Here is a 23,545-nt window from a genome sequence, read left to right as displayed (position 1 = left end):
ATTTATCTTGTTCAGTAGGAAATTATAATACTGATGTTATGTAACTGCTACTTGATGTTTACGGGGATGTTAAAAAGTACAACTTTAACATTTTTGCTTTCATTTATTTCATCGGCGACCGGGACTGACTTTAGGATTCTCTTAAGTCGTACATTGTCGTGAGCGGTGACTCGAGAACTAATTGTTTTGAATGTTACTACGATAATCGTCGGTACAACGCCTTCTTTCTTTCCACCGGCAATCTCGGCGTCCACTCGTTAACGCGCGCGCCTCGGCCATGAAAACTGTTCTCGTCGTCGCCGTCGACGTAGAAAACTTTCCTACTGGCGAAAATTACAATAATTACGAATCGGTGCCACGGCTGCGCGCACCCCCGCGCTCGCGCGTATACGTGCAAGCTCCGGTGCGTCCTACAAAAGGCGCGTCGACACGCGAGTCTGGCTCGCGTTGACGCACCGCTCGAACCCGCGGCATTATCTGATCTCTCCGAGGAGTTTTGTAAATAGACATATGATATACGTGTACGATATCTCAAATTTGTATACTGGCGTACAGAAATAAAGTTTAACCTAACATCCTAATGGCTGAATGCCGTGTATTCGATGGCTTTATGAATTCAAAGCAGCTTGTTACATTCGGAAAATGCAACAACCGACGCCTTCTATACGTACGATCGGCGGAGTCACGCACTTTTGGGGCACCAGCAAGACCGTTGATCGAACGGTCATCGAACTCAGAAATTACCAAGTTCGAGGAGCGACACGGCGGCTGCTGACCAAGGGCAGGAAATTCTCGACTCGAGCCGCGGTCGAAGCGAGCGGCGAAGGGGCGGCCAGGGGGTCGGGCAGGTAGGGTGGTGAAAATTTCAGCCCGGTGGTTGCCCGAATTAAGCGTCTAATTGTAAAGGCGACATGTGCGAGGGAACCGCCGGCGGGGTGGCGGCGGGAAGTGGTGCGGCGAGCGCGATGGGGGCGAGTAGGTCGGACGGAGGTGAGAAGGTGGCGGGGGGGTGAAGGTAGCAATTAACTTCTCCTCGCGAGATTAGAGCGAGATATTACGAGATATCGAGCGACTTAACGGCAACACGCGAGAGACTTCAAAGGCAGTAATAAACTGCCTCTAATGAACCCCTTATCGCCCGGTGCCACCCCTCCGTACCCCGCTCCCGCCCTCTTCTTCGTTTCCCTCAGCACCTCCGGCGACCTACCGTCTACGTACGTGCCTCCCTCGACGCGATGCGGGCTGAATCGAGCGCGGAAAATACGCCGTGTTCTCTTCCACGCGAACGCGATCGGTAGTCTCTTTCTCTGTTGTCGTCGCTGTTATTATTATCGCTGTACTATTACTCTTGTCGCTCTAACGTTACACTGCCATTATTATCGACGTGGACGAAGCACGTTTCGTCACAATTTTGTCACACTGTTATTTCATTCTTTACTCAAGCCGCGCTTATTCCCACTCGGATTTAAGAAAAGCCTTTAAAGAACGTACGCATCTGCATTATACATTCATTCAGAGCGATTACCGATCGTTCTGTCGTGTTGACACATTTCGGGCTAAATTAAATCGATAATCGGATTGGGAGCAAAAGCGGACAATCTTAAGATCATAAGCGAAATGTCCGTTCTGGAAAGAGTTGCGAGGGTGTCGGAGCCAGTCTATCTGTCTTTCGGCTCGTCCTCGACTCGTCGGCTCGTCGCCGTCGCTCGTCGCGGCGCTGCGCCGCGCTACGCGGCATGGCGCGTCGCCGGTCTCCGTCAAGCCCAATCATGTTGATTCAACAAAGTACCTACCTACCAAATTGCTGGAATTTGGTATTCGGCCAGAAAGATGGAGGGAGAAGGAGCCATCGGAGCAAGCTAGAGGGCTGGAAGCCGTCTGATTGCACATCTAGGACAAACCAGCATCACGACGATGTCGCTCCAGCGGAAAGCCGAGCGATGATTGGCCGCACACACATTCTCTCTCTCTCTCTCTGTCATTCCCCTTTTCCTCGATCCCTTCAACCCCTCGTCCGTACGCCCGAAACCCGATGGCGTCGGGGGCTGGGGGTGATTGGACGCATCTCGGTGATTGTGGCACCCACCGTCCACCCCCTGCACCCCCTTCTCTTCTCTCTCTCTCTCCCCCTCTCTCTACCTCTCTCTCGCTCTGTCTCTCTCTCTCTCTCCTTCCGTTCCGTCCACCGCGCCATCCCTCCTACACGGCTGTAAATCGAGTTTACCCTCTTGCCGTGGCTCAGCCCTTCAATCAAACTGATTGAAACATTCCTTGAATCCAAAAGAAACGAACCGCCATCCCTTCTCTCTCGTCTCTCCAACCTCCCCGCTATCTTTCCGAGTCGCACCGCGCTCGCTATCCTCTCCATCCATCTGTCTATCCACTCGGCCCGCGCGGATATATCCGTCGTTCTCTTTTCGACGAGGCGGCTGCAGTAGACGCTGCTCCCGCGCAGGAGACACCCGACGGTGTTTCGAGACACAACCGGTTGGTTTCAATTCCGACAGTAGTTTGATTGTAAAGCTGCGCAGAGTATAAAGCGCTTAGCGTGATATGATGCACCGAGTGTTCCATAAGAACGTGCCATTGTTGCCCCAAGCGAGAGTCATACGCCAAGTCTGATGGTCTTCCGACGACACGATCCCACATACGTCGATTTGGATTCGTCTGTTAAATGTGAGACTTTGGAAAATATTAAGTGCAGATATACACGTATGTCTAACGTCGCTCGACCCGTCGAGTGCTTTATTCTCCTTCGTTCCTTCCTGTCCGATAACATTTTTCCGGCTTGAGATTAATTTTAAGGGAACAAAGTCTCTCAGTTTATCGCGCTACATTTTTCGACGAAAGCAAGCCGATGGGCGCCGGGACGGACGATGTTAGACCCATCCCGAGGATGGGGACGTCTCGTAGTCAAATATTGATACTAGGCCGGACTAAATCGCTCGACTATGCCAACAGATTAGGACGTACGTGCGCCACGGTTGAGTAATAGCAATCGCGCGATAAGGAAAGGACCGACGAAATTGAAATACCAACGTTAGCGCACCGTCGATCGACGCGATCGATAACAAAAATATCTGTCCGTACCTATCAATGCCCTCCCCTCGCCTTCCGCGTCTCCGTGTTGCATAATAATGTTTTAGCGGCGGTATTATGATGAAACGTAGAAACACGAACGGGCCGAGCGCGCTTAACTGCAGCGTGAAATGCAAGAAATGTCACTCCTCGTGCGGATATAACCGGTTGGCTGGGTAAAAAAAGGACTGACAGTTCCATTACCTCCGGTACGTGCGCGGCCGGGCCAGGTTGTGCCGATCTATTTCGGGGGGACTAACTAAGTTCAGCGTCTGTTTCTCATTAAATTGCGCTCTGACCTCGAATCATCTAAATTTGGAACGGCCACGCCGATTAGGTGCATATTCATCACGGCGCGGCAATCCCGAAGTCTCGAGCCATTCATCGATAAACGATCACCGGGGAGATGTGCGTGCCGTGCACAATGCAGCAATAACGGCCGTGGCAACGCAAGAAAATATCGTCAAAGCCCCGAAACGCGTAGTTTCAAACGTCTCTCGAGGTCTAGTCTGGATAAGTGCACACGAGGCAAATGCCATAATTAACGTATTTTTCGTGCCCGGCAGCCACAGCGCTCGCATGTACACGTGGTTTTATAATTCGACTCTGTCTTATGTGACGACGATGACGCACTTTTAGCGAATTCGGTTGCTTGCACTAGTGCGCACTGAGTGCATATTAAGGCCTGTTCACAGCCTGTTCTTATATTTAAGGATATAGTCTTAAATATCTCTTGAAATATTTTTTAATCGATAAAACATATTGTTAGATCAACCATAACTTAGTAGTTGGAAGGATGATAGAAAAGTGGTTGGCTCCCAAAACGACCATAAATTATAGTGAGATTGTGGTAACTGCAACCATTTTTTTCCATCAGTGCAAAGTCCTAAAGTTTTAGGTTTCCAGATGTATTTTAAGTATCGCAGTGGCGTCCTCACCTTGTTCGATATATTTTGACACCGCGCTGAATAATTGCCGTGGCCATTGAAGAAAAAGAAGGCGAATATGATTACGAGATATGACGTAAAACGACAACTTCCTAGTTCCGCGGCTATTTTGCACGAGAGGAATGTTGATTACACGATATTGGCTCCCAGGAATCCCGGCACGGTATAAACGAACGCGCGGCAAGTACCACGATAAATTAGCCGTAATGGCCGCGCACAATAACAGTATTTATTATTAATAACGAAGCGTCGGGCGTTGTTATTAGTTTCAAGAAATTAGACGGCGCCGATTCTCTGTCGGCCGCGCGGAGTCGCGCCTGCGCCGGCGCGGCGGAGCCGGAATATCCCGCGTCCCGTGTTGCGCGACGTAATACCTAATTTAATGGAAGCGATAATTCCTAGTTTATTCATGAGTGGCCATCGCTATCAACTCTTGAATGCGATAAGCAGCGCGATACGCGAAGAAGGCTGCGGTACCGTCCGAGGCACCGAGGACGTTCTCGCACTCACAGAAAGAAGGGGATCCTTCTTAAAGAAAGAAAAATATGTCGCCCTCCCGCTGGATCGGTTTCCGTGTGTCCGGCTCAAAGGAAATGAACAATACGACTCACCGTCTGTAGTCGGTTTTGCAGAGGATCATGCCGCTTTTGGTGTAGCAGGACTGGCCGACCTCTCCCAATACCACGCTGCAACACTGGCACTTGAGGCAGCCAATGTGCCAGTACCGGTCCATCGCTAGCAACAGCCATCTTTCCACTATTTGTACACCGCAGGCGGCGCATTGCCGAAGGCCCGTTGACCCGCTTGGGACACCTTCTTGCTGCAACATCAAGTTTCCATTTTTTCGTCATCCATTGAACGTACTGCGATCTTCGATTCACGGCGGGACATAATTTGCATTAATTTGCACTCGGCTCGAAGATACATACGGTGTAATTAATTTATCTCAAGTTAACGCTGCTATTACTGCTACCGCGTTTCTCGATTTGAGACAGCCAAGATGGTTGGCTATGAAGTTGCAACGAAGAAAACGACGGCAACGGACGTATCTTTTGAAGAGGACGCGCGTAAGAGTTGCCACACACGCCTTAGAAATCGGTTTTAGCCCATTATAAGTAGAAATTCAAGCATCGTGGTAATTAATGCGAAACAGAAAGTCATTAACGGGCACTAAATCATTACGGCGTCTTAAGTGCGCGCTTATTATGAATGCTTACTCGTGATTATGCAAACACACGTAGGCGAACGTAACTCTTGCTCGCGGGACCTACAACTTACTCGCTAATTTCACTTTGTACAACGTTGCTCAATATCGCATTGTTGTTAAAAATACTTCAATTTACCGTTCAAATTGACGAAACTGCGTCGGTCTCGTGCGTGCGCTCGACGAAGTTTTCTCAGTCGATTATATTTTAACGGGGGAAAAAAGAAAAAAAACAGTGTATTTTTGCCACGCGTGCAGTAAACGGATTTCTAGCAAGAGAACAATTTTCTCACATCTGCCTAATTTCTACAAACGTACAAAAGAAAGAGAGACAATTAGGCGATTCCGATACGAGCCGGCTGCGCCGTTGTTGGAGCTAATAGACTTCTGAATTAAACTTCGAACCCAGTTCTGCCAAATTGTGGCTGTAAGTTCACTTGACAAACTCCGTAACAAGGTAGGCCGAATGTGCAATACTTTTATACTTCTCGCGTAAACTGTATGTAAAACATTTACTCCCAGATCTCACTTGATAAGGACCTAAACCAAAGGTCGAAACATTGCGAGAGCGTATTTAATAAATGTGGCCAGCTGAGGTCGATTAAAGCTTGGAATTTTATCTAAATTAAAAGTCGAAGGATTACGTGTCGCGCGCGCCTGCATTTGTTGTTACACTCGCATACTTAATATCTAATGCCGACGTAGTAATCCCGTGGTGTAGGATGACTTTCAAATAGTAATGTCTGCCCGTGCAGTTATGCGAACAGTCGGACACGGTACGCTACGCACAGCAATACCCATTCGACTTGCGCCAGGTAATACGAGAGCGAGTGCGTTAATTGCCGTTGCGTTCTCGCGCCGACGAGCCGTGGGGCGGCCGAAAAGCGCGCGTCTCCCGCGCGAAATGGAGGAGGAAACGGGCAGATCTCGGCGACCGCGCTACGCTCGTACGACACTTACTTTGATTTCTGTCTTGATGTTGCCGGAGAACCACTTATTCATCCGCGACGTAATCGTGTTGTAGTGATACGGGTATTGGACCTCCATGACGCACCTCACTGTGTGTCCCTCACCGCGGAGCGCACGAGGCAGAAAAAGAAACGGAGCGAGAGAAAAGAGAGGAGAGCGACGACGACGAAAAACCGATCTCCTCCGGGCCGCGCACTCCGGATTCACTCGGCCAATGATATCACTCGACCTCGAGCAAGTTCCCGTTGCGATACACTCACTTTCCCCCACCGCGATTTGCAGGATTTCAAGGATCCGGTGTGGTCCTCGCTCTTCCCCCGTCGAATTTCACGGCGCTACGAAAATCGGAGCACGGAGCGCAGACGACTGTGAGCGATCCTCGCGAGACTCGCCACTCTCGGCGACGCGTATCCTCGCGTAGCGCGGAGCATGGACGTGTATACGTGTAGCGGCGAAAGGGAACGAGAGAGGAGACGAGACGAAGCGAAGCACGGACGGGACCCAACTGGCTGGTACTGCGGGCCCCCCGAATGCCTTGCGGGCCTGCGCGGGTTCAGGTACCTTGTGCTCGGGGTAGGGAGAATGTAAAAAGGCGAGTCTAGAAAGGACCCAACCGACGCTGAGCGAGAAGGCGAGATAAAGACAGCGTGAGGGATCGACGAGGCGAGAGGAAGGGGAACGGAGCGGATTGAGAGGGGAGGTGAACGGAGGACCCATTCGTGTGCTGGACAGAGAGACCCGACGGCTGGGAAGGGGCGAGAAAGGGGAAGGGGTCTTTTCCATAGCACCGGTTGAGAGAAAAGAATGGAAGGGAGGGAGAGGGAGAGAGAAGCAGAGACGGACAGAGAGGGATATATTCTGGGACAGGCTTCCTAAGTGCCGTGAGTCTTACAATGTTGTGTAAAGCGAAAGTTGTGGCAAATTTTCAGATACATTACGTATACATTTACGGTATACAATGGCAAAGGAAGTGAAAAATTAAAGAAGCATGAGCACAAGAGAAAATATGACATAAAGAAAAGAAGATGTGAAAAAAGAGGTTAAAAAATCAAAGCTCGGGAGTGAAAACGAGACGCAAACGGTGGAATAGAGAAATGGGAAGTTTGAAACGATAAAGAGACGTAAAGCAGGTAAAGACACAAATACACGAACATAGGAAAGACGCAAGGAAGAGTAAGAAAGAGAACGTACGAGTGCAAGGAAGAAGAAAGGAAGAATAGAAGACTCGATAGAGAAAGAAAGCTGAAGCTAAGGGCGAGTTTGAAAACGGTGACAGAATACGAGTGGGATTTATGGGGAGGATGAGAATGGAAAAGTGTAAGAATGAACGACGGAAAGAAGGTTTTGAAAACTCGATGGCTGCACGAATATGCCATTCGAGTATCCAAATATTCGACGGGTGAGAACTGAAAATCGAGGCGCTTGATTATTCAACTCGCGAGAGAAAAGACGAATTTTGGGGAATGCGTACAGTTTCACAATTTTCAAATGTTTTCGAGCAAAACATGCATATCTTGGTTTCTGCAATGGACGCTATTAATATCGGATGATGACTCATTCGTTTCTGAATGGACAAGAAATGCAAGAAAGCTCTAAAATATGTTGTAATTTTCGTTACGGACATTCTCTGTTAATACTGGTCGTTGACCGGTCGTAATTAACAAAAAGTGCTTTGAAATCAAACGTTTTTCTCAGAACAGGAGATATAATTTAAACTTTGATCGTAACACATCGAACGTCGTACGCTACAGATATAGAAATAGCGAAGGCAAGTCGGATTAAAATCGAACAAACGATTTCGAAAATAAGAAAATGAATAAAGAACTTTAACGAAAACGCGGCTGAGAAAAGAAAGGCTCTAGAGTAGGAACCGCCGAAAAACAGTTTACGAAGTAAAGCAACAGATGTACAGGTCTTTAGGCACTGGAAACCGGAAGACAGGGTACAGTCGAGGCAGAAATGTGAATGAAGAATGAAAGTTCGAGCAGCAACGTATACTCTGAAAAAGGCAGAACGCTGTGTGATGCAAGGGCAGGGCAGGGAAGGGAGGAAGGGGAAAGAGGCAGGTAAAGCATCGAGCAGAAAACTGCAAGAGGGAACCGCACGGACCCCTCCGCCCCTATTCAATTATATTTCTCCATCATAAATGCCTATATTGTTACGTTTGTCAATGGCGGGGTAAGTGAGGGTCGGACGGACGGATAATACTGCCGAATTGTATCCTGTGACCCTACGTTATACCGTCGTTCCCAAGTCCTTTATAGCGGAGTCGGAGGGCTCTGGAATTTTTCACCACTCGTCTTTGAAACCACCTGTATCGCCTCACTTCGTTGAACGAGAGATTGAATTCTGGATCGAGCGTAATATATACACGCGTTCCAAAAAAATACTAACCAAGTGCCGATATTTACAATTGCGTGAAAAATGCAGCCCCGCGCGAAGAAAACGCAGCACTCACCTTGAGTGTGCAGTTATTGTTGTGATTGACCGGCGGGTACGCGGGATGCCCCGGCATGTGGGGATGGGGGTGTCCAGGGTGATGCGGATGGTCCGGCATCATGCCGCCGCTGCTATGATGATGCCCATTGCTGCCCATGCCCTGTCCAGGTTGCAGGGCACCGTAGGGGGTGGCAGGGTCGCCTGCGCCACCAGTATGCTGAGGTGAGTGCGGGCTGGGTAAGTCGGGGGTGGTCGTGGGGCCGCCGCCACCGCCACCTCCGCCACCTCCTCCGGTCCCATACGCGTGATGCGGCCCGCCGGGTCCCGGATGATGCGGACTGCTCGAGAGCGAGGGATGGTGGGGGTAGGCTGCGGAGTGGCCCGGATGGTGGGGGTTCATGCCAGCGGTTAACGCGCTCGCCAGTTTGACCGATGAGAGGGTGGGCTCAGGGAGCCCACCGACGGTTTTCAACGGTGAAACGGAGAAGTAAGGAGCGGCTGTGCGGCGCCCTAATGCGTCCCGGTACCGGCTCTTTTTTTCCGGTACTTTGGTGAAACCTGCAACAATGAAAAAAACAAAATCATTTTGAGCCGGTTGACTTTGGGTCCGACGTAAATATCGGTTATCGTTGCCCCTGATAACATTTTAACGACGGTATCTTAATCGCTGTAAATTAATACCGCAGAGCAATGATATTTCGACGCTTCTTTTCTCAGACTTCGCCCATATTCGAGAAATCTTGCCGCGTTTGTAGCACGACGCGAAAATTGTCGGATCAAAACGCAAACGCGAGAAAATTTCGTCAACTCCCCAAGGGTGGATTAGAATTCATGAAACAACCTGACCTATTCTTTCTCAAAGACCGTGGGATCGGCAAGTGCGGCGCACGCCCATCTTAATTAATAGTAATTGTCCCTAGCACAGCGGGTGCCAATCGACCTTCCATTCCAAATTTCTGCGTTCCTTCGGGGCGCAGGCGTCTCTCGCTTAGTCGACCCTAAGGGCGAAAGGTATCTTACGGATCATTCTTCGCAATATACGTTAGGCCGTAACGGTTCTCTCTATAACGCTTAACGATGTGTGCGTGCGCATATAGGATTAATGAATAATGAAGAGGAGAGAGCGGAGAGTGTTTATCTTGTACCGACGATCGATAATAAATTCGTCGGTTCGACAAATGTGCCTCAAGGACAGAGATGCGTACCAAAAGATCCCTTTGTGCGTTACGCGAAAGGGCGTGCTTCGTTTCGATAAATGCGGTTCCAGTGTACGCGGGGAAAGTAAAACTGCCGGTGCGCGACCTCGGTGGGAGAAAGTAATTAGCGCGCGCGCGCTGAAGCATATATTATTCCACGATGCAGGCGCACATCGGTACATCGGAACACACTCAGGCTCTTAATACGTATTTAATTAAGTATGCCGTGGTAGAGAGCGTAGGAGGACGCGCGGAGGAGGGCGGGCGACGGGGGAGTTTATAGTGGATATCAGTATGGGCAACCATAACTCTCGCGCCTCCGCCAGCGAGCAGCGTGCCACTTATACGAGCACCTACCGCGATGGAATTTCATCCTCGCCGTTACCACATAAATCTCCGGCGCATTAATGCCCTTACGGACTCGCCCGCTCCGCGTTTCTGCGTGTCGGCTTCTTCTTAATGCGGTTACTTAGGCGCTGGGCGCGCGTGTCGCGTCGATTTCAACGACTGTCGCGCATTATCGCGCCGACGGATACGATTAAACTGTAAACCGCGATCGCGACGCGTTCAAAATCTTGCGCCAGATTGCGCGGGGGGGGGGGGAAATGCCGTGGGATTGACGCAGCATCGAAAATACGGTGAGCGTTGATCGAAATCGACGAAATCGGTATCGTTAAAATATCGGATCCGACTCGCCCGTCGACTTGCGATCTCGAGTGCAGACGCTCTCCCCCGTCGTTCGTTATCAGCTCGCTCCCACGCGTTTACGAGGCCTGACCTCTCCGGAGACGTTCGCCGTGCTCCTCGCGGAAGCGCGATAGCCGAACGATAACAAGATGATAACGAGGGAATACACCGGTAATTACCGGAATGATAATGACGAGGAAAACGACGAAAGCGCGTGGGCGGGCGGGGGAGGGGGTGGAGAAGGCGAAGGAGGAGAACGGCGGAGGGCGATCGGCTGCGATAGGGATAATTAACGATCGCAATCGTACGAAAATGAGGACAGGGCGAGTGCGACGACGACGATAACGAGCGGTCCAGCGATCTTATTAGCGATAAGCGTCGATAACGAGGACGCCCCGTTCTATACGACAGCGAGCGGAAAGAAAGTCAGCCTAAGGATTAATGGCGATCCTCGCAGTCGGCGGGGGTGGAACGTTACATTCCGGTGGGTGACGTTCCAACCCCTCGGTGGCGTGCCTCTAAACCGTTTCAAGGTCGTCCACGGTACTTTTAATTTCAACCGTTAATTGAACGTGACTAACATACGCGCGGGAAGAAATTTTTTTACGCTAAACCACACGGGATACAAAGCGGCGCGGAATCGATTAACGAAACCGCGCCGCGAAAAGCGAAGCGGGCGCGTTTAGCCGTCTCTCTGCTCCGCTGAAAAAGATTCCCCCTCGACCCATCGCGGTTTACGGCATCCGCGTTCGAATTGAATTTAAATATTTCTTAGGCTGACGAACTCTTTCACGAATTGCCAGGTCGTAAAAGTTCTGCGCCGCCATCCAACCCCACATGCGCATCGCGCGATCGCATCGTCGGGAATTGCTGTTTCATTTGGATCGACGATATTACGAAATCGTTGGACTTGTCTTAAGGACCAATAAAATGGCACAGTTAGGGTAGCCCGCGAAATTAATATCGGCGCTACGGTTCCATTCCAAGACGTTAACTCGCCGCGCGCTGCTTTACGAGCGGAGGAGCGGAGAAGCGCGCGGACGCACTCCGGGATCTTCAGGAATTCAATGTCGGAGTAAAAGGGTATCGTCTCAAAAGATGAGTCGAAAGATGATGGTCTAAACTGAAGTTGTCTGTAATCACGTTTCTTAATTCCATCAGTCATCGATCGGATGTCCAGGGCGACAGAGATAAAGCGTTTCAACGTCGCATCGAAAATTATGCGGGCTATTCTATCATCCTAGAAACACAACCCTCCACCTATTAATGTATTATTTCCCTTAAGATGGCCGACACGCACCGTCCCGCAACGTTGAAAAGTGCAACTCTGATTGTTATTAATAAAAAAAGAATGTGAGGTTGTGCGCCAGTCGTCAAAGAGGCCCGGTAATGACCAAGACTCGCCCCTCGGGTTTTCCATCTTCCAATTCCGCGGCAATAATACGTTACGCGGAAGGTTGAAGAATTTCGCTGCAGCCGGTCGACGACAATAAAATAGAGTATTTTGTATCTCGTAATAAACCTTCAAGTGGCATAATGAACACCCTCGAGTCCACAAGTACCGAAACGCGCGCTCTGAAAGTGCGTCAGAACCAATCGACGTAGCGGAACTCTGAAAATTACGACTGCTTTGTCGTCGCGGGGACGTCGTGAGAAATTTGTATCCAGGATTCTTGGAAATTTATCGCGAATATTTACAACTGCTAATTCGTTTAAGCAGCTCAGCCGCGACTCCGTCTAAATAAAGATCCGTAATCCCCAGGCGTCTTGCCCGACACCGAGAAGTAACGCTCCATCTAACGTTGTATAATAATAAAGTTGCGGAGCTTGGTATTTAGGGTAGCCTACAATGTTCCCAATCTACCTTTTCGGGAATATCAAATGTCTTGAGATTATTGCCCTGGTCTCGCACGAAAAAACATGGTCATTCCCCCAAGGCGCGCCCGGGGCGGGCGAGGATCGATGTGGGGATGTAATGATAAGTTCAGGCCGGTAATCACCGGCGAGAGAGGGACAGCGTCAGGGAAGACACTGAAAATAATCTAATTATTGGCGAGGACGATTATAGTGATTAGGCGCGTCGCGGCGGCCTCTTCCCTGTTTGCCACGCACGGCCCACCTATTATAAGTGTATCCTAGGAGGGCGCACAAATGAAAAGGCGCGCGCGCGCGTGATGCGAGCTCTCCTTTCTTCGGACGAAGGAAACAGGCGGCAGAGAAGAGGAACAACAACGAGGGACCACGGCACGCAATTACTGAGGAATGCAGACGAAGGAAGAAAGCCGCTTTCTTCCATGTATTGGCCCGCCATGTTCCCTGAATTCGTTTGACGCAATCCTCGCTCTTGGAAATTTCAAATCGTAACAATTCGAGCGCCAAGTTGTTCTTCTGGCTCTTCTTGGATCTCCGTCGGAATACTCGCGGAAGTTGAGCTCGGTTTCTTAGCTCGTTAAGGATTTTTAAGTTCATTACTCTTTGCGTTCTTAAATAAGGAGATTCATGGACTGATAAACCCCTCGTTTTTACGGTCTTGGAACTTGAATTCATGAACCTCGAGTAGCACTCGGGAAAAGTTATTGTAACGAGATAAATAGTACGGCTACGCTCCCGCGCGTGCGCGGATGCGTTATAGCGGAGGCCCGAAGTTAAGGTAAATAAGAGGATAAGTCAATAGAATAGGAAAGTCGCGATGATTAGGCGATACAATGTCCTGCACACCGCCGAAGAACATCGGCTTGAAATTCACGTGGCGCAAAGTAACAAGCTGCCAACGTTGGATATTTATGGGGGCCGTCAAGGGTCAAACCCAGTTTCGCCCAATACGCACAGTTGCCATTCCACATCTTCGCCGAGAGAGAGAGAGAGAGAGAGAGAATGTAACAGTTTTATATTTTATATTTAATGCCTTTTATGCGCCGACGATGCAGTTCTGTCCCTGCGGAAACGAGCAAATAGAATTTTCCCCGCAAACTTTTCTCGAGATCGATCCCGTCGATCGGCGAGTGGTCTCGGGCATCCGGCGAGAGAATATCATAGTTTAATGCAATCCGGGATGACAATCGGGACGAAATATAATATGCACGTACCTATTGTCGCGTCTGACCTACGTGCAAGTTTTACGGGTCATTACTTAAAGTATACTGCGAGATAATATTGCCGCCCTGGGGTTTGTAGCCGGCGTAACTTCCCCTCGTCCCCCGCCCCTACGTGGCACAGCCACCGCGGGAACATGCGAGTGCGCCGCAGTGCGCAATAAAATTAGCGTCTATCGGTCAAGGTAAGTGCGGCGCGCATTAGACAAGGCGGTCGAGCGCGGGCGGAGATCAGGAAACGTCGGAACAGGGGAAGGCGGGCGTGGTGGAGGCAGTGGAAGCCTAATTGGCCGAAATTAGCAAGTTTAGTCATTAGCGGAGTTTCCGGCGGCGGTAGAGGCGGTGGCGGCGGCGACGGCGACGGCGGCGGCGGTGGCGGCGGCGTTGGATTCACTTGACTCCACTTCCTGGGAAAGGAAGGACGGAAGGAAGGTGTGTGTACAGCCGCCCCGCACGATACTATACGGGGTGTTCCGTGTAGCTTTTCAAGGCTTGAATAATAGCGCAGTCGCCAATCTCCTCTTCACGTTGCTGGAGCCCGACGTAGAAATGATTAGAGACGTACCGACAACGGCGTAGCGCCATCCGAGTATCGCCGGCGCCGAAACGATCCTTCTCGGCCCCGTCGTGCTCGGGCATCGCTGGACATTTACGATCTCCCGTCGTGACCTGCATTACGCTTGCACCGCGGTCGCGTCGCTTTATCGGCGCGCGTGAGGCTTATCGCGATCGCGGGGCGGCGCGAGAGCGAAAAGTTGCTCGCCGCGAGAGGATCGATGACCCACTCGAGGCGGTCCCGCTTCGGTTGTACGCTTTAAATACGCCGGCGTCGAGGCGTTGATATCGCGCCGATGGTAAGGTGCAGACCGCAGGATTCCGATGGGAACAGTTATTTGCGGTCTCACGGTGCGAGACGCTCCGCGATGCTTACGCGCGCCTGACACACTCAGCGCGGGACTGTTAACGATCCCATGCTATCGTACCTCGCCCCGATATCATTCGGTGTTTTCTGCGCGCCACCTACGGACGACCCTGGCTTTATCGAAACACTCGTCTCCGACTGAACGGACGCGATATTTTACGGGTTCACAGAACGCTCTTGGCGCAGGTACTTTGTTGGGTGTAGCAATAACATGAAAAATATTGTGTGCGATTGTGTATCACAACCACGACACAAAAACACGTCCACAAAAACCGTCGAGATGAATCGTTATTGTTTAAGCTAGAAAAAACTCTGGCACTCTCGCGTTATCAATTGTTCTCATGTGTCGGGCGAATTCTGAAAGACAGGATAATACCTGCAGGCGGAGCAGGCAACTCGAGAAGTAGCGTAGAAAAGAGGCGGCGGGAGAAGTTCGAGGGGGGAAAAGGGGAAGAGGGAGAGGAGGAGGAGGAGGAGCAGGAGGAGAAGGACGAGGGAAAAGCGCTCGTCCGCAGGGCCGCGAGGCAATTACAAAATTGCAAAAATTAACCATAAAACCCGAGCGGCATACCGGCGCTACCATAAAGCTAGCCGGACGACCGGCCGATCGGCGCATATTTTTGGCGTTTACGACCAATCACGTGGCCGCGCGGAGAGAACGTCGAGCGCGTTTCCCTCCCCTCGCGCGAGTACGGCCCGCGCGGGTGGATTCTCCCCGCGCGGAAAGAAAATTGCACAGCGATTTTGCACCGCCATTCGAAATGCCGCTGTAAAACGTCTGCCCCCCCCCCCCTGCCTTTCCCTTCCCTTCCCGCGCACCCTCTCGCATCTCCCTATCCGCATTTCTTCCCGTCATTCCTCCCGCCGCCTCGGCAACCCTTTCGCTCCGCGCGAGTATGAATCCGTCGGACGGAACGAGGGAATTCGCATTAAATCATATTTTCCACGTTGTTTCGCGATCAAACGTCTTAAATATCGCGAAGCAGCGGGCGCTGAAAGATTATCCAAAGACAGGCGGGGATTTCGCAGCCCCGGATTCGGCCGGGGTCGCCCGATAAAACAAACTGCACCGTCTCTAATCGTCAGCGCCGTTTTATTCCGTATATAGGGAATTAATAACGCTCGCGCGCGCGCGCCTCGCCCAATTAAGCAGTCCGATTTTTCGATAATCTGCGGCCACGTGTTGCGCCGCGATAATTATTTCCACCGCCGCGGCAATATTGCGCTCGCGCGCCGCAATTATTTATCGCCGCTTCGTACAACGCTCGTTTACGAGACTAACGATACGGGCGCGTACAGATCTGCGTATTATTTACCAGGAAATTGCTATTTTTTTAAGGAGCCGTACATCGCGCCGGATATTTCCGGGGGCGGACTGCGGCGAAAACGGCGGGAAGAAAGAGAGGAAAGATAGAAAAAAGGGGGGGGATAGCGGTTTTGCAAATTAAGAGACGAACGCAGCCGCTGGCGCGGCGCTCCTGACGAGCGCATTAATTCCGTTTGAAATTCGGATGAATGCATTAATTCCCTCCTGACCCCGTTGCACAAAATGCGTACCCTACGAATCAACAATGCCAGCCGGGTAAGCCAGCATGCGTTATATTCTCACGCATCCATGTACGCGCGCGCACGCACGGTTATCCGCGCACACACACACACATGCAGCGCGCGCGCGCGCGCGAGAGAGCACGCCCGTTGGGCATCAGCTGCTCTGTACGAGGGCCCTTAATTATTCTATTAAACAGGCCGCGGTCTTATTGTAATGCGTACGCGTTTGCGCGCGCGTGCTCACGTGTGCGCGTGTGTGTACGAGCCCTGAATGGAACCATAAATTTATTGTGTCGAAGAGGAGATTGCCGGGGCCGAAGAAAGCTGTTTGGCGCAATTGAATGCGAGTTGCGGTATTGTGCGCCCGAATCGAACCCCGCTAGATCAATTCGTCCGGATGCTCTTTTTTCATTCCGCGCGTGTATCGCGCCCCGCGCGTCGATCGATCGGCGCCCGCGACGTCGCCGAGGAGGACACCGTTGGCTTATTAATTCCCACCGAAACGTGTACATTGGAACGTCCGACCGAGACCGCGACGCGCGCACAGCGGTGTCCTAATTTTTATTCGGGTACCCCCGTAGCACGTGCGTCCTAAGGGACGAAAATTGCACCTTCGCTAATTTGTCATCGTTATACAGGTTTCTTTCTGGGTAGCTTCCGCGATCGGAGGACGATTACATCACGGGCAACGGCGCGCGTTTCCCATCGGCGAACTTTATAATGGCCGGTCGCGGGAATCTCCCAAAAATCCGTCCAATCCAATCTCGGATCTATGTCCGAGCTCCGAAGGCTCGCGCGCGCGCGCGCGCTTGTCCGTCGCGGAAAAAAATAGAACGCGAGACAATTTGCACGGGCGGTGGGTGTTTTGGAAAATCCGGCCGGGATCCACCCGGTATATCCACTTCTCCCGATTCGCCCGTAAAGTAATGATTTCAATTTCGCGAGATCGCTGCCACCAGCTACCAAGGGTGCCGCGCCACCGCCTCCCCCCCCCCTCCTCGCCCCCTCGCCACGGCTCCACGCTCGAAGATTCGGATTAAGCGACTAAGGAAATTCAATATCAGTAGCTGAGATGGGCACATAAAATTACTGACTGCCACTTCGCCTTAATTTGCGTAGTAAAGTTGCCCCGCTTCGGCGAGCGAGTCATCCCCTCCTCGTTTCGCCTCCCTTGACTCCCTCACCCTTCCGGCCTCCGCCGTGACCCGCGCTTTCGTGTAAAACTAAGGGATTATGATTCGGTTATTGGCTCCCGGCGCATTTTAGTGCGTAATTGGATGAAATTTGCAGCACCGCTGCGATGTCGCCTCGCTGTTTCTTCTTTCCTCCCTCCCCTAACGCTCTCCTTCCTTTTCCGACTCTGCCTCCCTAACGATATGAAATACGAGCACCATATTGCGAATCGCGAGAGGCAGGCTCGTTTCTTAGCCTCGACGACGTTCATTCTGGTAGTTTCGCTGTTGTAAGTTGGAATTTATTAATCAAAGAGGTGGCCAGGGGAAGAGAGCGAGAGAGAGAGAGAAAGAAAGGCGGGACGGGAAGACGGAAGAACGTGACGTATGGCTGAATAAATGGGCCCTAGAATATTATATAACAGCGGGAGAAATTGCAATTAGAAATTATCATCCTTTTTCGTCTCGTTAAATCGCCATTAAAAAAGCACAATGGTTATTATTGTCAATGACGGGGCATGACGGGCCGAGTGGAGCGGAACTCCCGCAAAGGCATTCCAAAGAAATCGAGTCGCGTAAGTAGCCTAATCGATCGGAGCGCCTCGGGACGGCGGGCGACCCTCCCTTTCGTCCCAGGACACGATCTTCAAGCCCTGTAGAATCCACCGGGCAAATTTATGGCGAGGCACTCCGCGTGTGAAACACAGCGCGTAAACGTAGCCGCGTATGAAATTGCGGCGATTGAAACCGCGGCCTGAATTACAACGAAACCCTGCGTAAAACACGTCCCGCCCCCACCGTCGTTTCTTTCAGCGACGAGAAGGGTACCGTCGAACTAGCCGACTAGTTTCCGGCAGGACGAAAAATTCATTACGGGAAATTTTACGCGATGGCCTCTCCTCGAAACTCTTCTGCGAGCGCATCCGATAGGATAGACAGGTTTGAAAATTTACGAACCGTTCCGAGTAGGTCTGCGCGCCTTCTCGTTTCAACTATAGATAAGCGGGAAATAGGTAAATACTGAAGATAGATACGAGTTATCTTCGGCGCGCCTCTTGTGTGTGTGTGTGTGGGGGGGGGGTGGGGTCACGTATTCTATTGAACTTTAAGTTGACCACCGCCTTAAAATTCCATTGGCAAACGGTTCAGGCTTTTTCTTTATTTAGAAATGCTTCGTTTAACGCTCCCTTCAGAATATTACGATCTGCAAGATGCTGAAGGCACGAACGCATCTTCCCCCTCGAAGATCGGCGATAGTTACCAGAGGAAAATTAAATTGGCTTTCGGAGAAGCAAGGGCGTGATAAATCCGAAAAAATATGTGTTTGACAGATATTGCCCGTCTCACCGTTCGTTTCTCTGTTTTCCAATAGCGGCAGCCTGTACACCGACCCCCCCCCCCTTCCCTCTCCGCCATTTCCTGTTTCTTGGGATGAAAAGCCGGCCCTTGTAAACCCTCATCTCGGTTTTCGGCCTCCACCACATTTGCCCTTTCTTCTCCCGCAGTTATAATTTAATTTACTATTTTGCGGAACGACACGTTTTCTTTTCATCCGCAACTATTACAACGTATGTTTTACTCCCTAATGCTCTCAGGTAGCTTCACACCGGAGAATATATGGTATAATCCTTTCTGCTTTCTTGCATTTTGTTATCTTTTATCTCTCTTACAATAAAGCATGACGGCGACTGTCCTTCGTTTCTTTTTGTCAAACGTGGATTCTTTTTTAAATTCGAGCACAGAGCCGATATGTTTACATGCTTGAGAGCGAAATTAATATTCTTGTCCTGGCTGTCTTTTTTCTCTTGTTATCCCTGGCTTCTATCTCATTCACGTCTTTCCATCTCTTTCTCTCTCTCTCTTCGCACAAAATTACCATACTTCAGGGTAACAGCTGTCGCAGCCACCGTCAGAATCTGATAAACTGATAGTAGCGACACACGCTGGCGCGCCGTCTCCCTTTTGAATCCTCGAGTCGGCTTTCAAGGTATTAGATACCGTGATTGTGTGATTTTTATTCCGAAAACGTACAGCACGAGCAATATGCAACGGTGATTTCAGCGATTAGCTTTATTCTCGCAACGTAGCGCGACATTTTCGCGAGGGTCTCTTCCCCTCTCGCTTTTCTCGAATAACAGTTCAATTCGGACGCAGCTGCCGCCGCTAATGCGCTATTTTCCGTTCCGCAAGTGCGCCGCTCCGGTGATGCAGCCTCGCGATGCACACATCGCTAGAGGGGGGCGAAATCCTTCCATCGCTTATACGTCACCTCGTCCTGGAGTCGAGTTCGCGTGCTCTCTGTGATAGTAACGGACAAAGCCATCCAATGATACTATCCACAAACGGGATATTGGAAACGAGATTTCCTTTTTTTTTTCAATAATTCGACAGCGATGATTGGGCGCTTGCAAAAAATCAGTTTTCCGATCATCTCGCTGAACCCGAATCCCGAATTTGATTCGAGATTCCGAATCTGACTGACGTTCGACAGTTGCGCGAAAGTTCGACTTGCGCTCTAGTCGGCCGATGCGGGCATGGCGAGTGTAATTCGCGACAACGGGGGAAGATCGAGATCGCGGGGCCCGCTGCAAGTCCGGCAAGTTGGAGCGATTAATGAGCGTCACATTCGTCAAACTGCGACCAGCGTCAAGAGCCGCTGCCGGGTGATACGTGTAACGAGCTAATTAACTTAATTTATCGCCATTTGACGGAGATCCAATCGCAGATGCGCGCCACGTTAATTGTACGTCCATTAGCTGCCGATACGATCGTATATACCGTACCGTCCCCATGCTCTCTAACGATCGCTTTACAGCTCGTTTCGTCGATAGCTCTCATGTTCGTCGAAAACCGTCCCATTCTTCGTTTCCCTTAGCCTCTGCCTTTCTTCCGCTGTCCCTCTTGCCCTTTTTTCTCGCCCTTCTCCCCATCTCCCTTACCTTTTTCCTTATATTTTTCCACTCCTTCTTTCCCGTTGATTAAAACACTACATACAATTTCAGCGAACATAGCGGACCAAGTTGAAAATAATGTTAACTAATTAGCATAGGTAATGTCGACGCAGTTCTATCTATATGGAAAAAAAAGCTACCGTTCGTTTACGAAACTGGTCGCAATCAAGCGTCAGCAATCTTTAACCGAAATTTTTCCAGCGCATATTTACTCGCGTTATTGTGGGATGTCGTTCTGCATTAATCGAAAGCATTTATTAGTCAGTCGGTTCCTCGATTTATCGATTCGAACCATTGCTCTATATACGACTGTGTAAATATTAATGAGCTTTACTTATTAACGCAGAACTTTTCCAAGCGGATTTTCGGCGACTTAAACAAAACAGGATCGATAAGCACGGGGGCGACTTGCGCGTTGCATCGGGTACAACAATTTATTTATTTATTAACGGTCCGTTAACTTTTACACTTCGATAAAAGGATCGCGTTTGAAAATAAAATTAATATTTGCACACCTATCCGTCCCCACTATCCTTTGTTCGCCGCGACGTACAGAGGAAACAACGTTGCAAAGTTAATTGCTACTCGTGTTATTTATTTGTGGGTAACAATTATTTTTTTAATGATAAGATATAATCGGCAAAACGAGCCCGTGTGGAAAACTAGTGGCTAGCTAGTGTGTAGACTATATTAAATATCTAACTAGTAGTGTTATTGTCATGTACAAGATTTTTAAATATATATTATACTTTAAATAGTTAACCAGTGACTAGATAGTTACTTGGAGTTTACTATGACATTGAATACCTACCTATCTATAGAATATACAGACAATGACATAATTTACAGCAATAATCTGGAATTACAAGTGCAGGTAAATGATGAAAAATTTAAAGTCCCTGCCTCTCCCACTCGGGGTTGTAATCTTGGAATATCTAAAAGATATTCAAGACCAGTTTTTTCCATTTCTTTTTTAAATAATTTTTACTAGTCAGCCACGAGCTATTTTAGTTATCTAGTTGTGAGACAACAGTATTTAGATATTCTAGACATTATCTAGAAATGTTGTACAGCAGCGACACTTATTTCTTACCTAATAATTAGATAACGCTTGCAACATTACCACTCGCATAAAAACGCGTTACATTTATATCTGATTATGAGGTAATAAACCTAGACAGGGATGAGTTAAAACACCACTAAATTAGACAATCACTGAACACCGCGATGACTTTGACTTGCCACACGGGAGGTTGCTGATGTGAAAAAGGCCGACAAAATGTTTCACACAATGTTTTACAACGAGTCAACTCCCAATACAACCTATTCTAAAAAAAAAAGCTAATATCTTTACCGATCGTCCTGCGGATGCGTTTCTGTGCCGGGAAATGGGTCAAATCTCGGAACTGGTCAGGCCATAAATGTAACGGTCGCCTATTGTTTATAACAGGACGATTTACCTGAAGGAAGCCGTCGAAACAGCTGTCGTTAATTTCAGGCGAACGGAACGGGTCTTTTTCCCCGTTTTTCCTCGATTTCTCAGGTATACGACACCTTCGTATTTATGTCTTCTCGCAAGGGGACACTTACATCTGAACGGAAACCGACTTATCGCGTCGGTTGATTTTGGAATACTTGGCACGTCCTCTTAACACGTTCTCGAGATATGTGTGTGTCCTGCGACAATTTGCTTAAAGAATTAAATTCTCCGAATGATGGAACTTGAGTTTTTACCCAAGTCGTTTCTCGAGAATTTCGGACGTCACGTCTCTTTCTCTCTGATCGCGATACGCACGTGGTCCGAGAAAACGAGAGCTTCTCGTGGCCTCGCGGTCTCTAAGGGGACTTGAATGATAAGGGACGACGAAGCGACGGGGGAGGGAAGGAACGCAAGAGGCGCCGGGGAGACACCCGCAATTTCGTGATTGCTTTTCAGACGACACTTTGTACACTCATGGACAGCAGCAACCAACTCATTACGGTAATGACACGTGTGCATCAATTCGCATTAATATTCTAATGGACACGTGGGAGGGGGTGGCAGGGTGGCGGGTCGGTGTGAGTGGCACACAGACAGGCGCGGCGACGGAGTCCCCGCGTGCTCGTGTGGGGCGCGGGGTCGCGACGGAAGATGCGCCAGAAAGAAAGCAACGAGAAGGATCGTCTCTGGTAAATAACGCCAATTAATTAACTCTTTGCGCCCCGGCTATAATTGGACCCGCGACCCGGCGGCCATCTTTGCGCGGCGCGTTGTAACAAATTAGACATTTGAGACGTACGGGCCGTTAGCCGCGTGAGTCAACCGCGGAGTCACTCGAGAAAAATCGACGCGCCCCGGAAATATTCCCTCACGAATCCGATCGACGTGCCGACCGCGCGCCGATCGTCCGCACGGACGAAGGAAGGATCGGTGACCGACGTCCGCAACATCCTGCGTCGCCCTTCACGCGCGCAGCCGCGTCCCGCTGCCTTTAACGCAGCTCGTTAACTCGACATAATGATCATTCGATTATGGGCATCGCGTATAATTCAATAACGATCCGTGCGCGTAACGCCGCGACGTCATCGTCATGGCCGGCCCGCCGCCCGGTCGGCCCGGACGGTCGGTATGCCGATGACACTCGTCCCGCGTAATCGGTCATTACGCTCGATGACGCGCGCGTTTTGCGCGGGCCCACCACGCGCTAACTTCGTTAACGTTCGAAACGAGATTCCCGCTGCGTTAGCGCCGTCACGACGACTCGCTCTCGCCGGTCCGACTCGCGGAGTCTCCGCCTGAGCCCGGCATCCCCCAGGATACATCTCCCTGGCAACAATCGCTATCCGGAGAAATCGTCAGCGGAAATTCGAGATTGCATCAGTTTGGGGAGGATGACGTCGTTTTCCACTCGGCGCCCTTTAAATAGGCTTAAATCTTATGTGAGAGGCAGTTCGATGCGTACATTTTCGAAATATAGCGGGGAAGGACACAGAGATATCCTATTAATGAAGGCGTGGCAGATTGATGTTGTCGTCAATAGATCGTTTGTCAGCGCGCAGTGCGGAGAAGGGTTGGAAAATGCAGGCAAGGATCGGACGATTGATCAGGATAAACCAATTTTCCGAGCAATTTCTTATCGTCTACCCAATTTGGCGCCTCCTCCTGCTTGGTTCGACGGGCATAAGTGTCTGACACGCAATTACGTTCGTCAGATTACTCCATGGAGGCAAGCTCAAAATAAGCTTTTACGTATTTGGCGATTTAAAGATGTACGTTGCCCCACGCGGTCGGAAATCTTTTAGAAATCGTATAAGAGCGCAAACGCCTGCAAGTGTCTAGAAGCGGCGAGGGGGGGGGGGG

The 23,545-nt window shown here is 50.1% G+C and overlaps 1 protein-coding gene across 1 annotated transcript in view; it reads right to left on the bottom strand.

The window, feature by feature from the left end:
• Positions 1-23,545, bottom strand: part of LOC105562771 (LIM/homeobox protein Lhx9) — a 78,733-nt gene that overhangs the window by 21,574 nt on the left and 33,614 nt on the right. The window contains exons 2-3 of the mRNA XM_012013831.1: positions 8,657-9,195; positions 4,637-4,845 (exon numbers count right to left, since the gene is read on the bottom strand). Coding sequence (XP_011869221.1) covers positions 4,637-4,845; positions 8,657-9,037 — 590 coding nt within the window. The 5' untranslated portion in view covers positions 9,038-9,195. The remainder of the gene's footprint in view (positions 1-4,636; positions 4,846-8,656; positions 9,196-23,545) is intronic.

This window comes from Vollenhovia emeryi, unplaced genomic scaffold (genome assembly GCF_000949405.1).
Source record: "Vollenhovia emeryi isolate VEMERY1.0 unplaced genomic scaffold, V.emery_V1.0 DF939183.1, whole genome shotgun sequence".
NCBI lineage: Eukaryota > Metazoa > Arthropoda > Insecta > Hymenoptera > Formicidae > Vollenhovia > Vollenhovia emeryi.
Note: the sequence above shows the minus strand (reverse complement) of the source record. Positions and strands in the feature narration are given on the sequence as shown.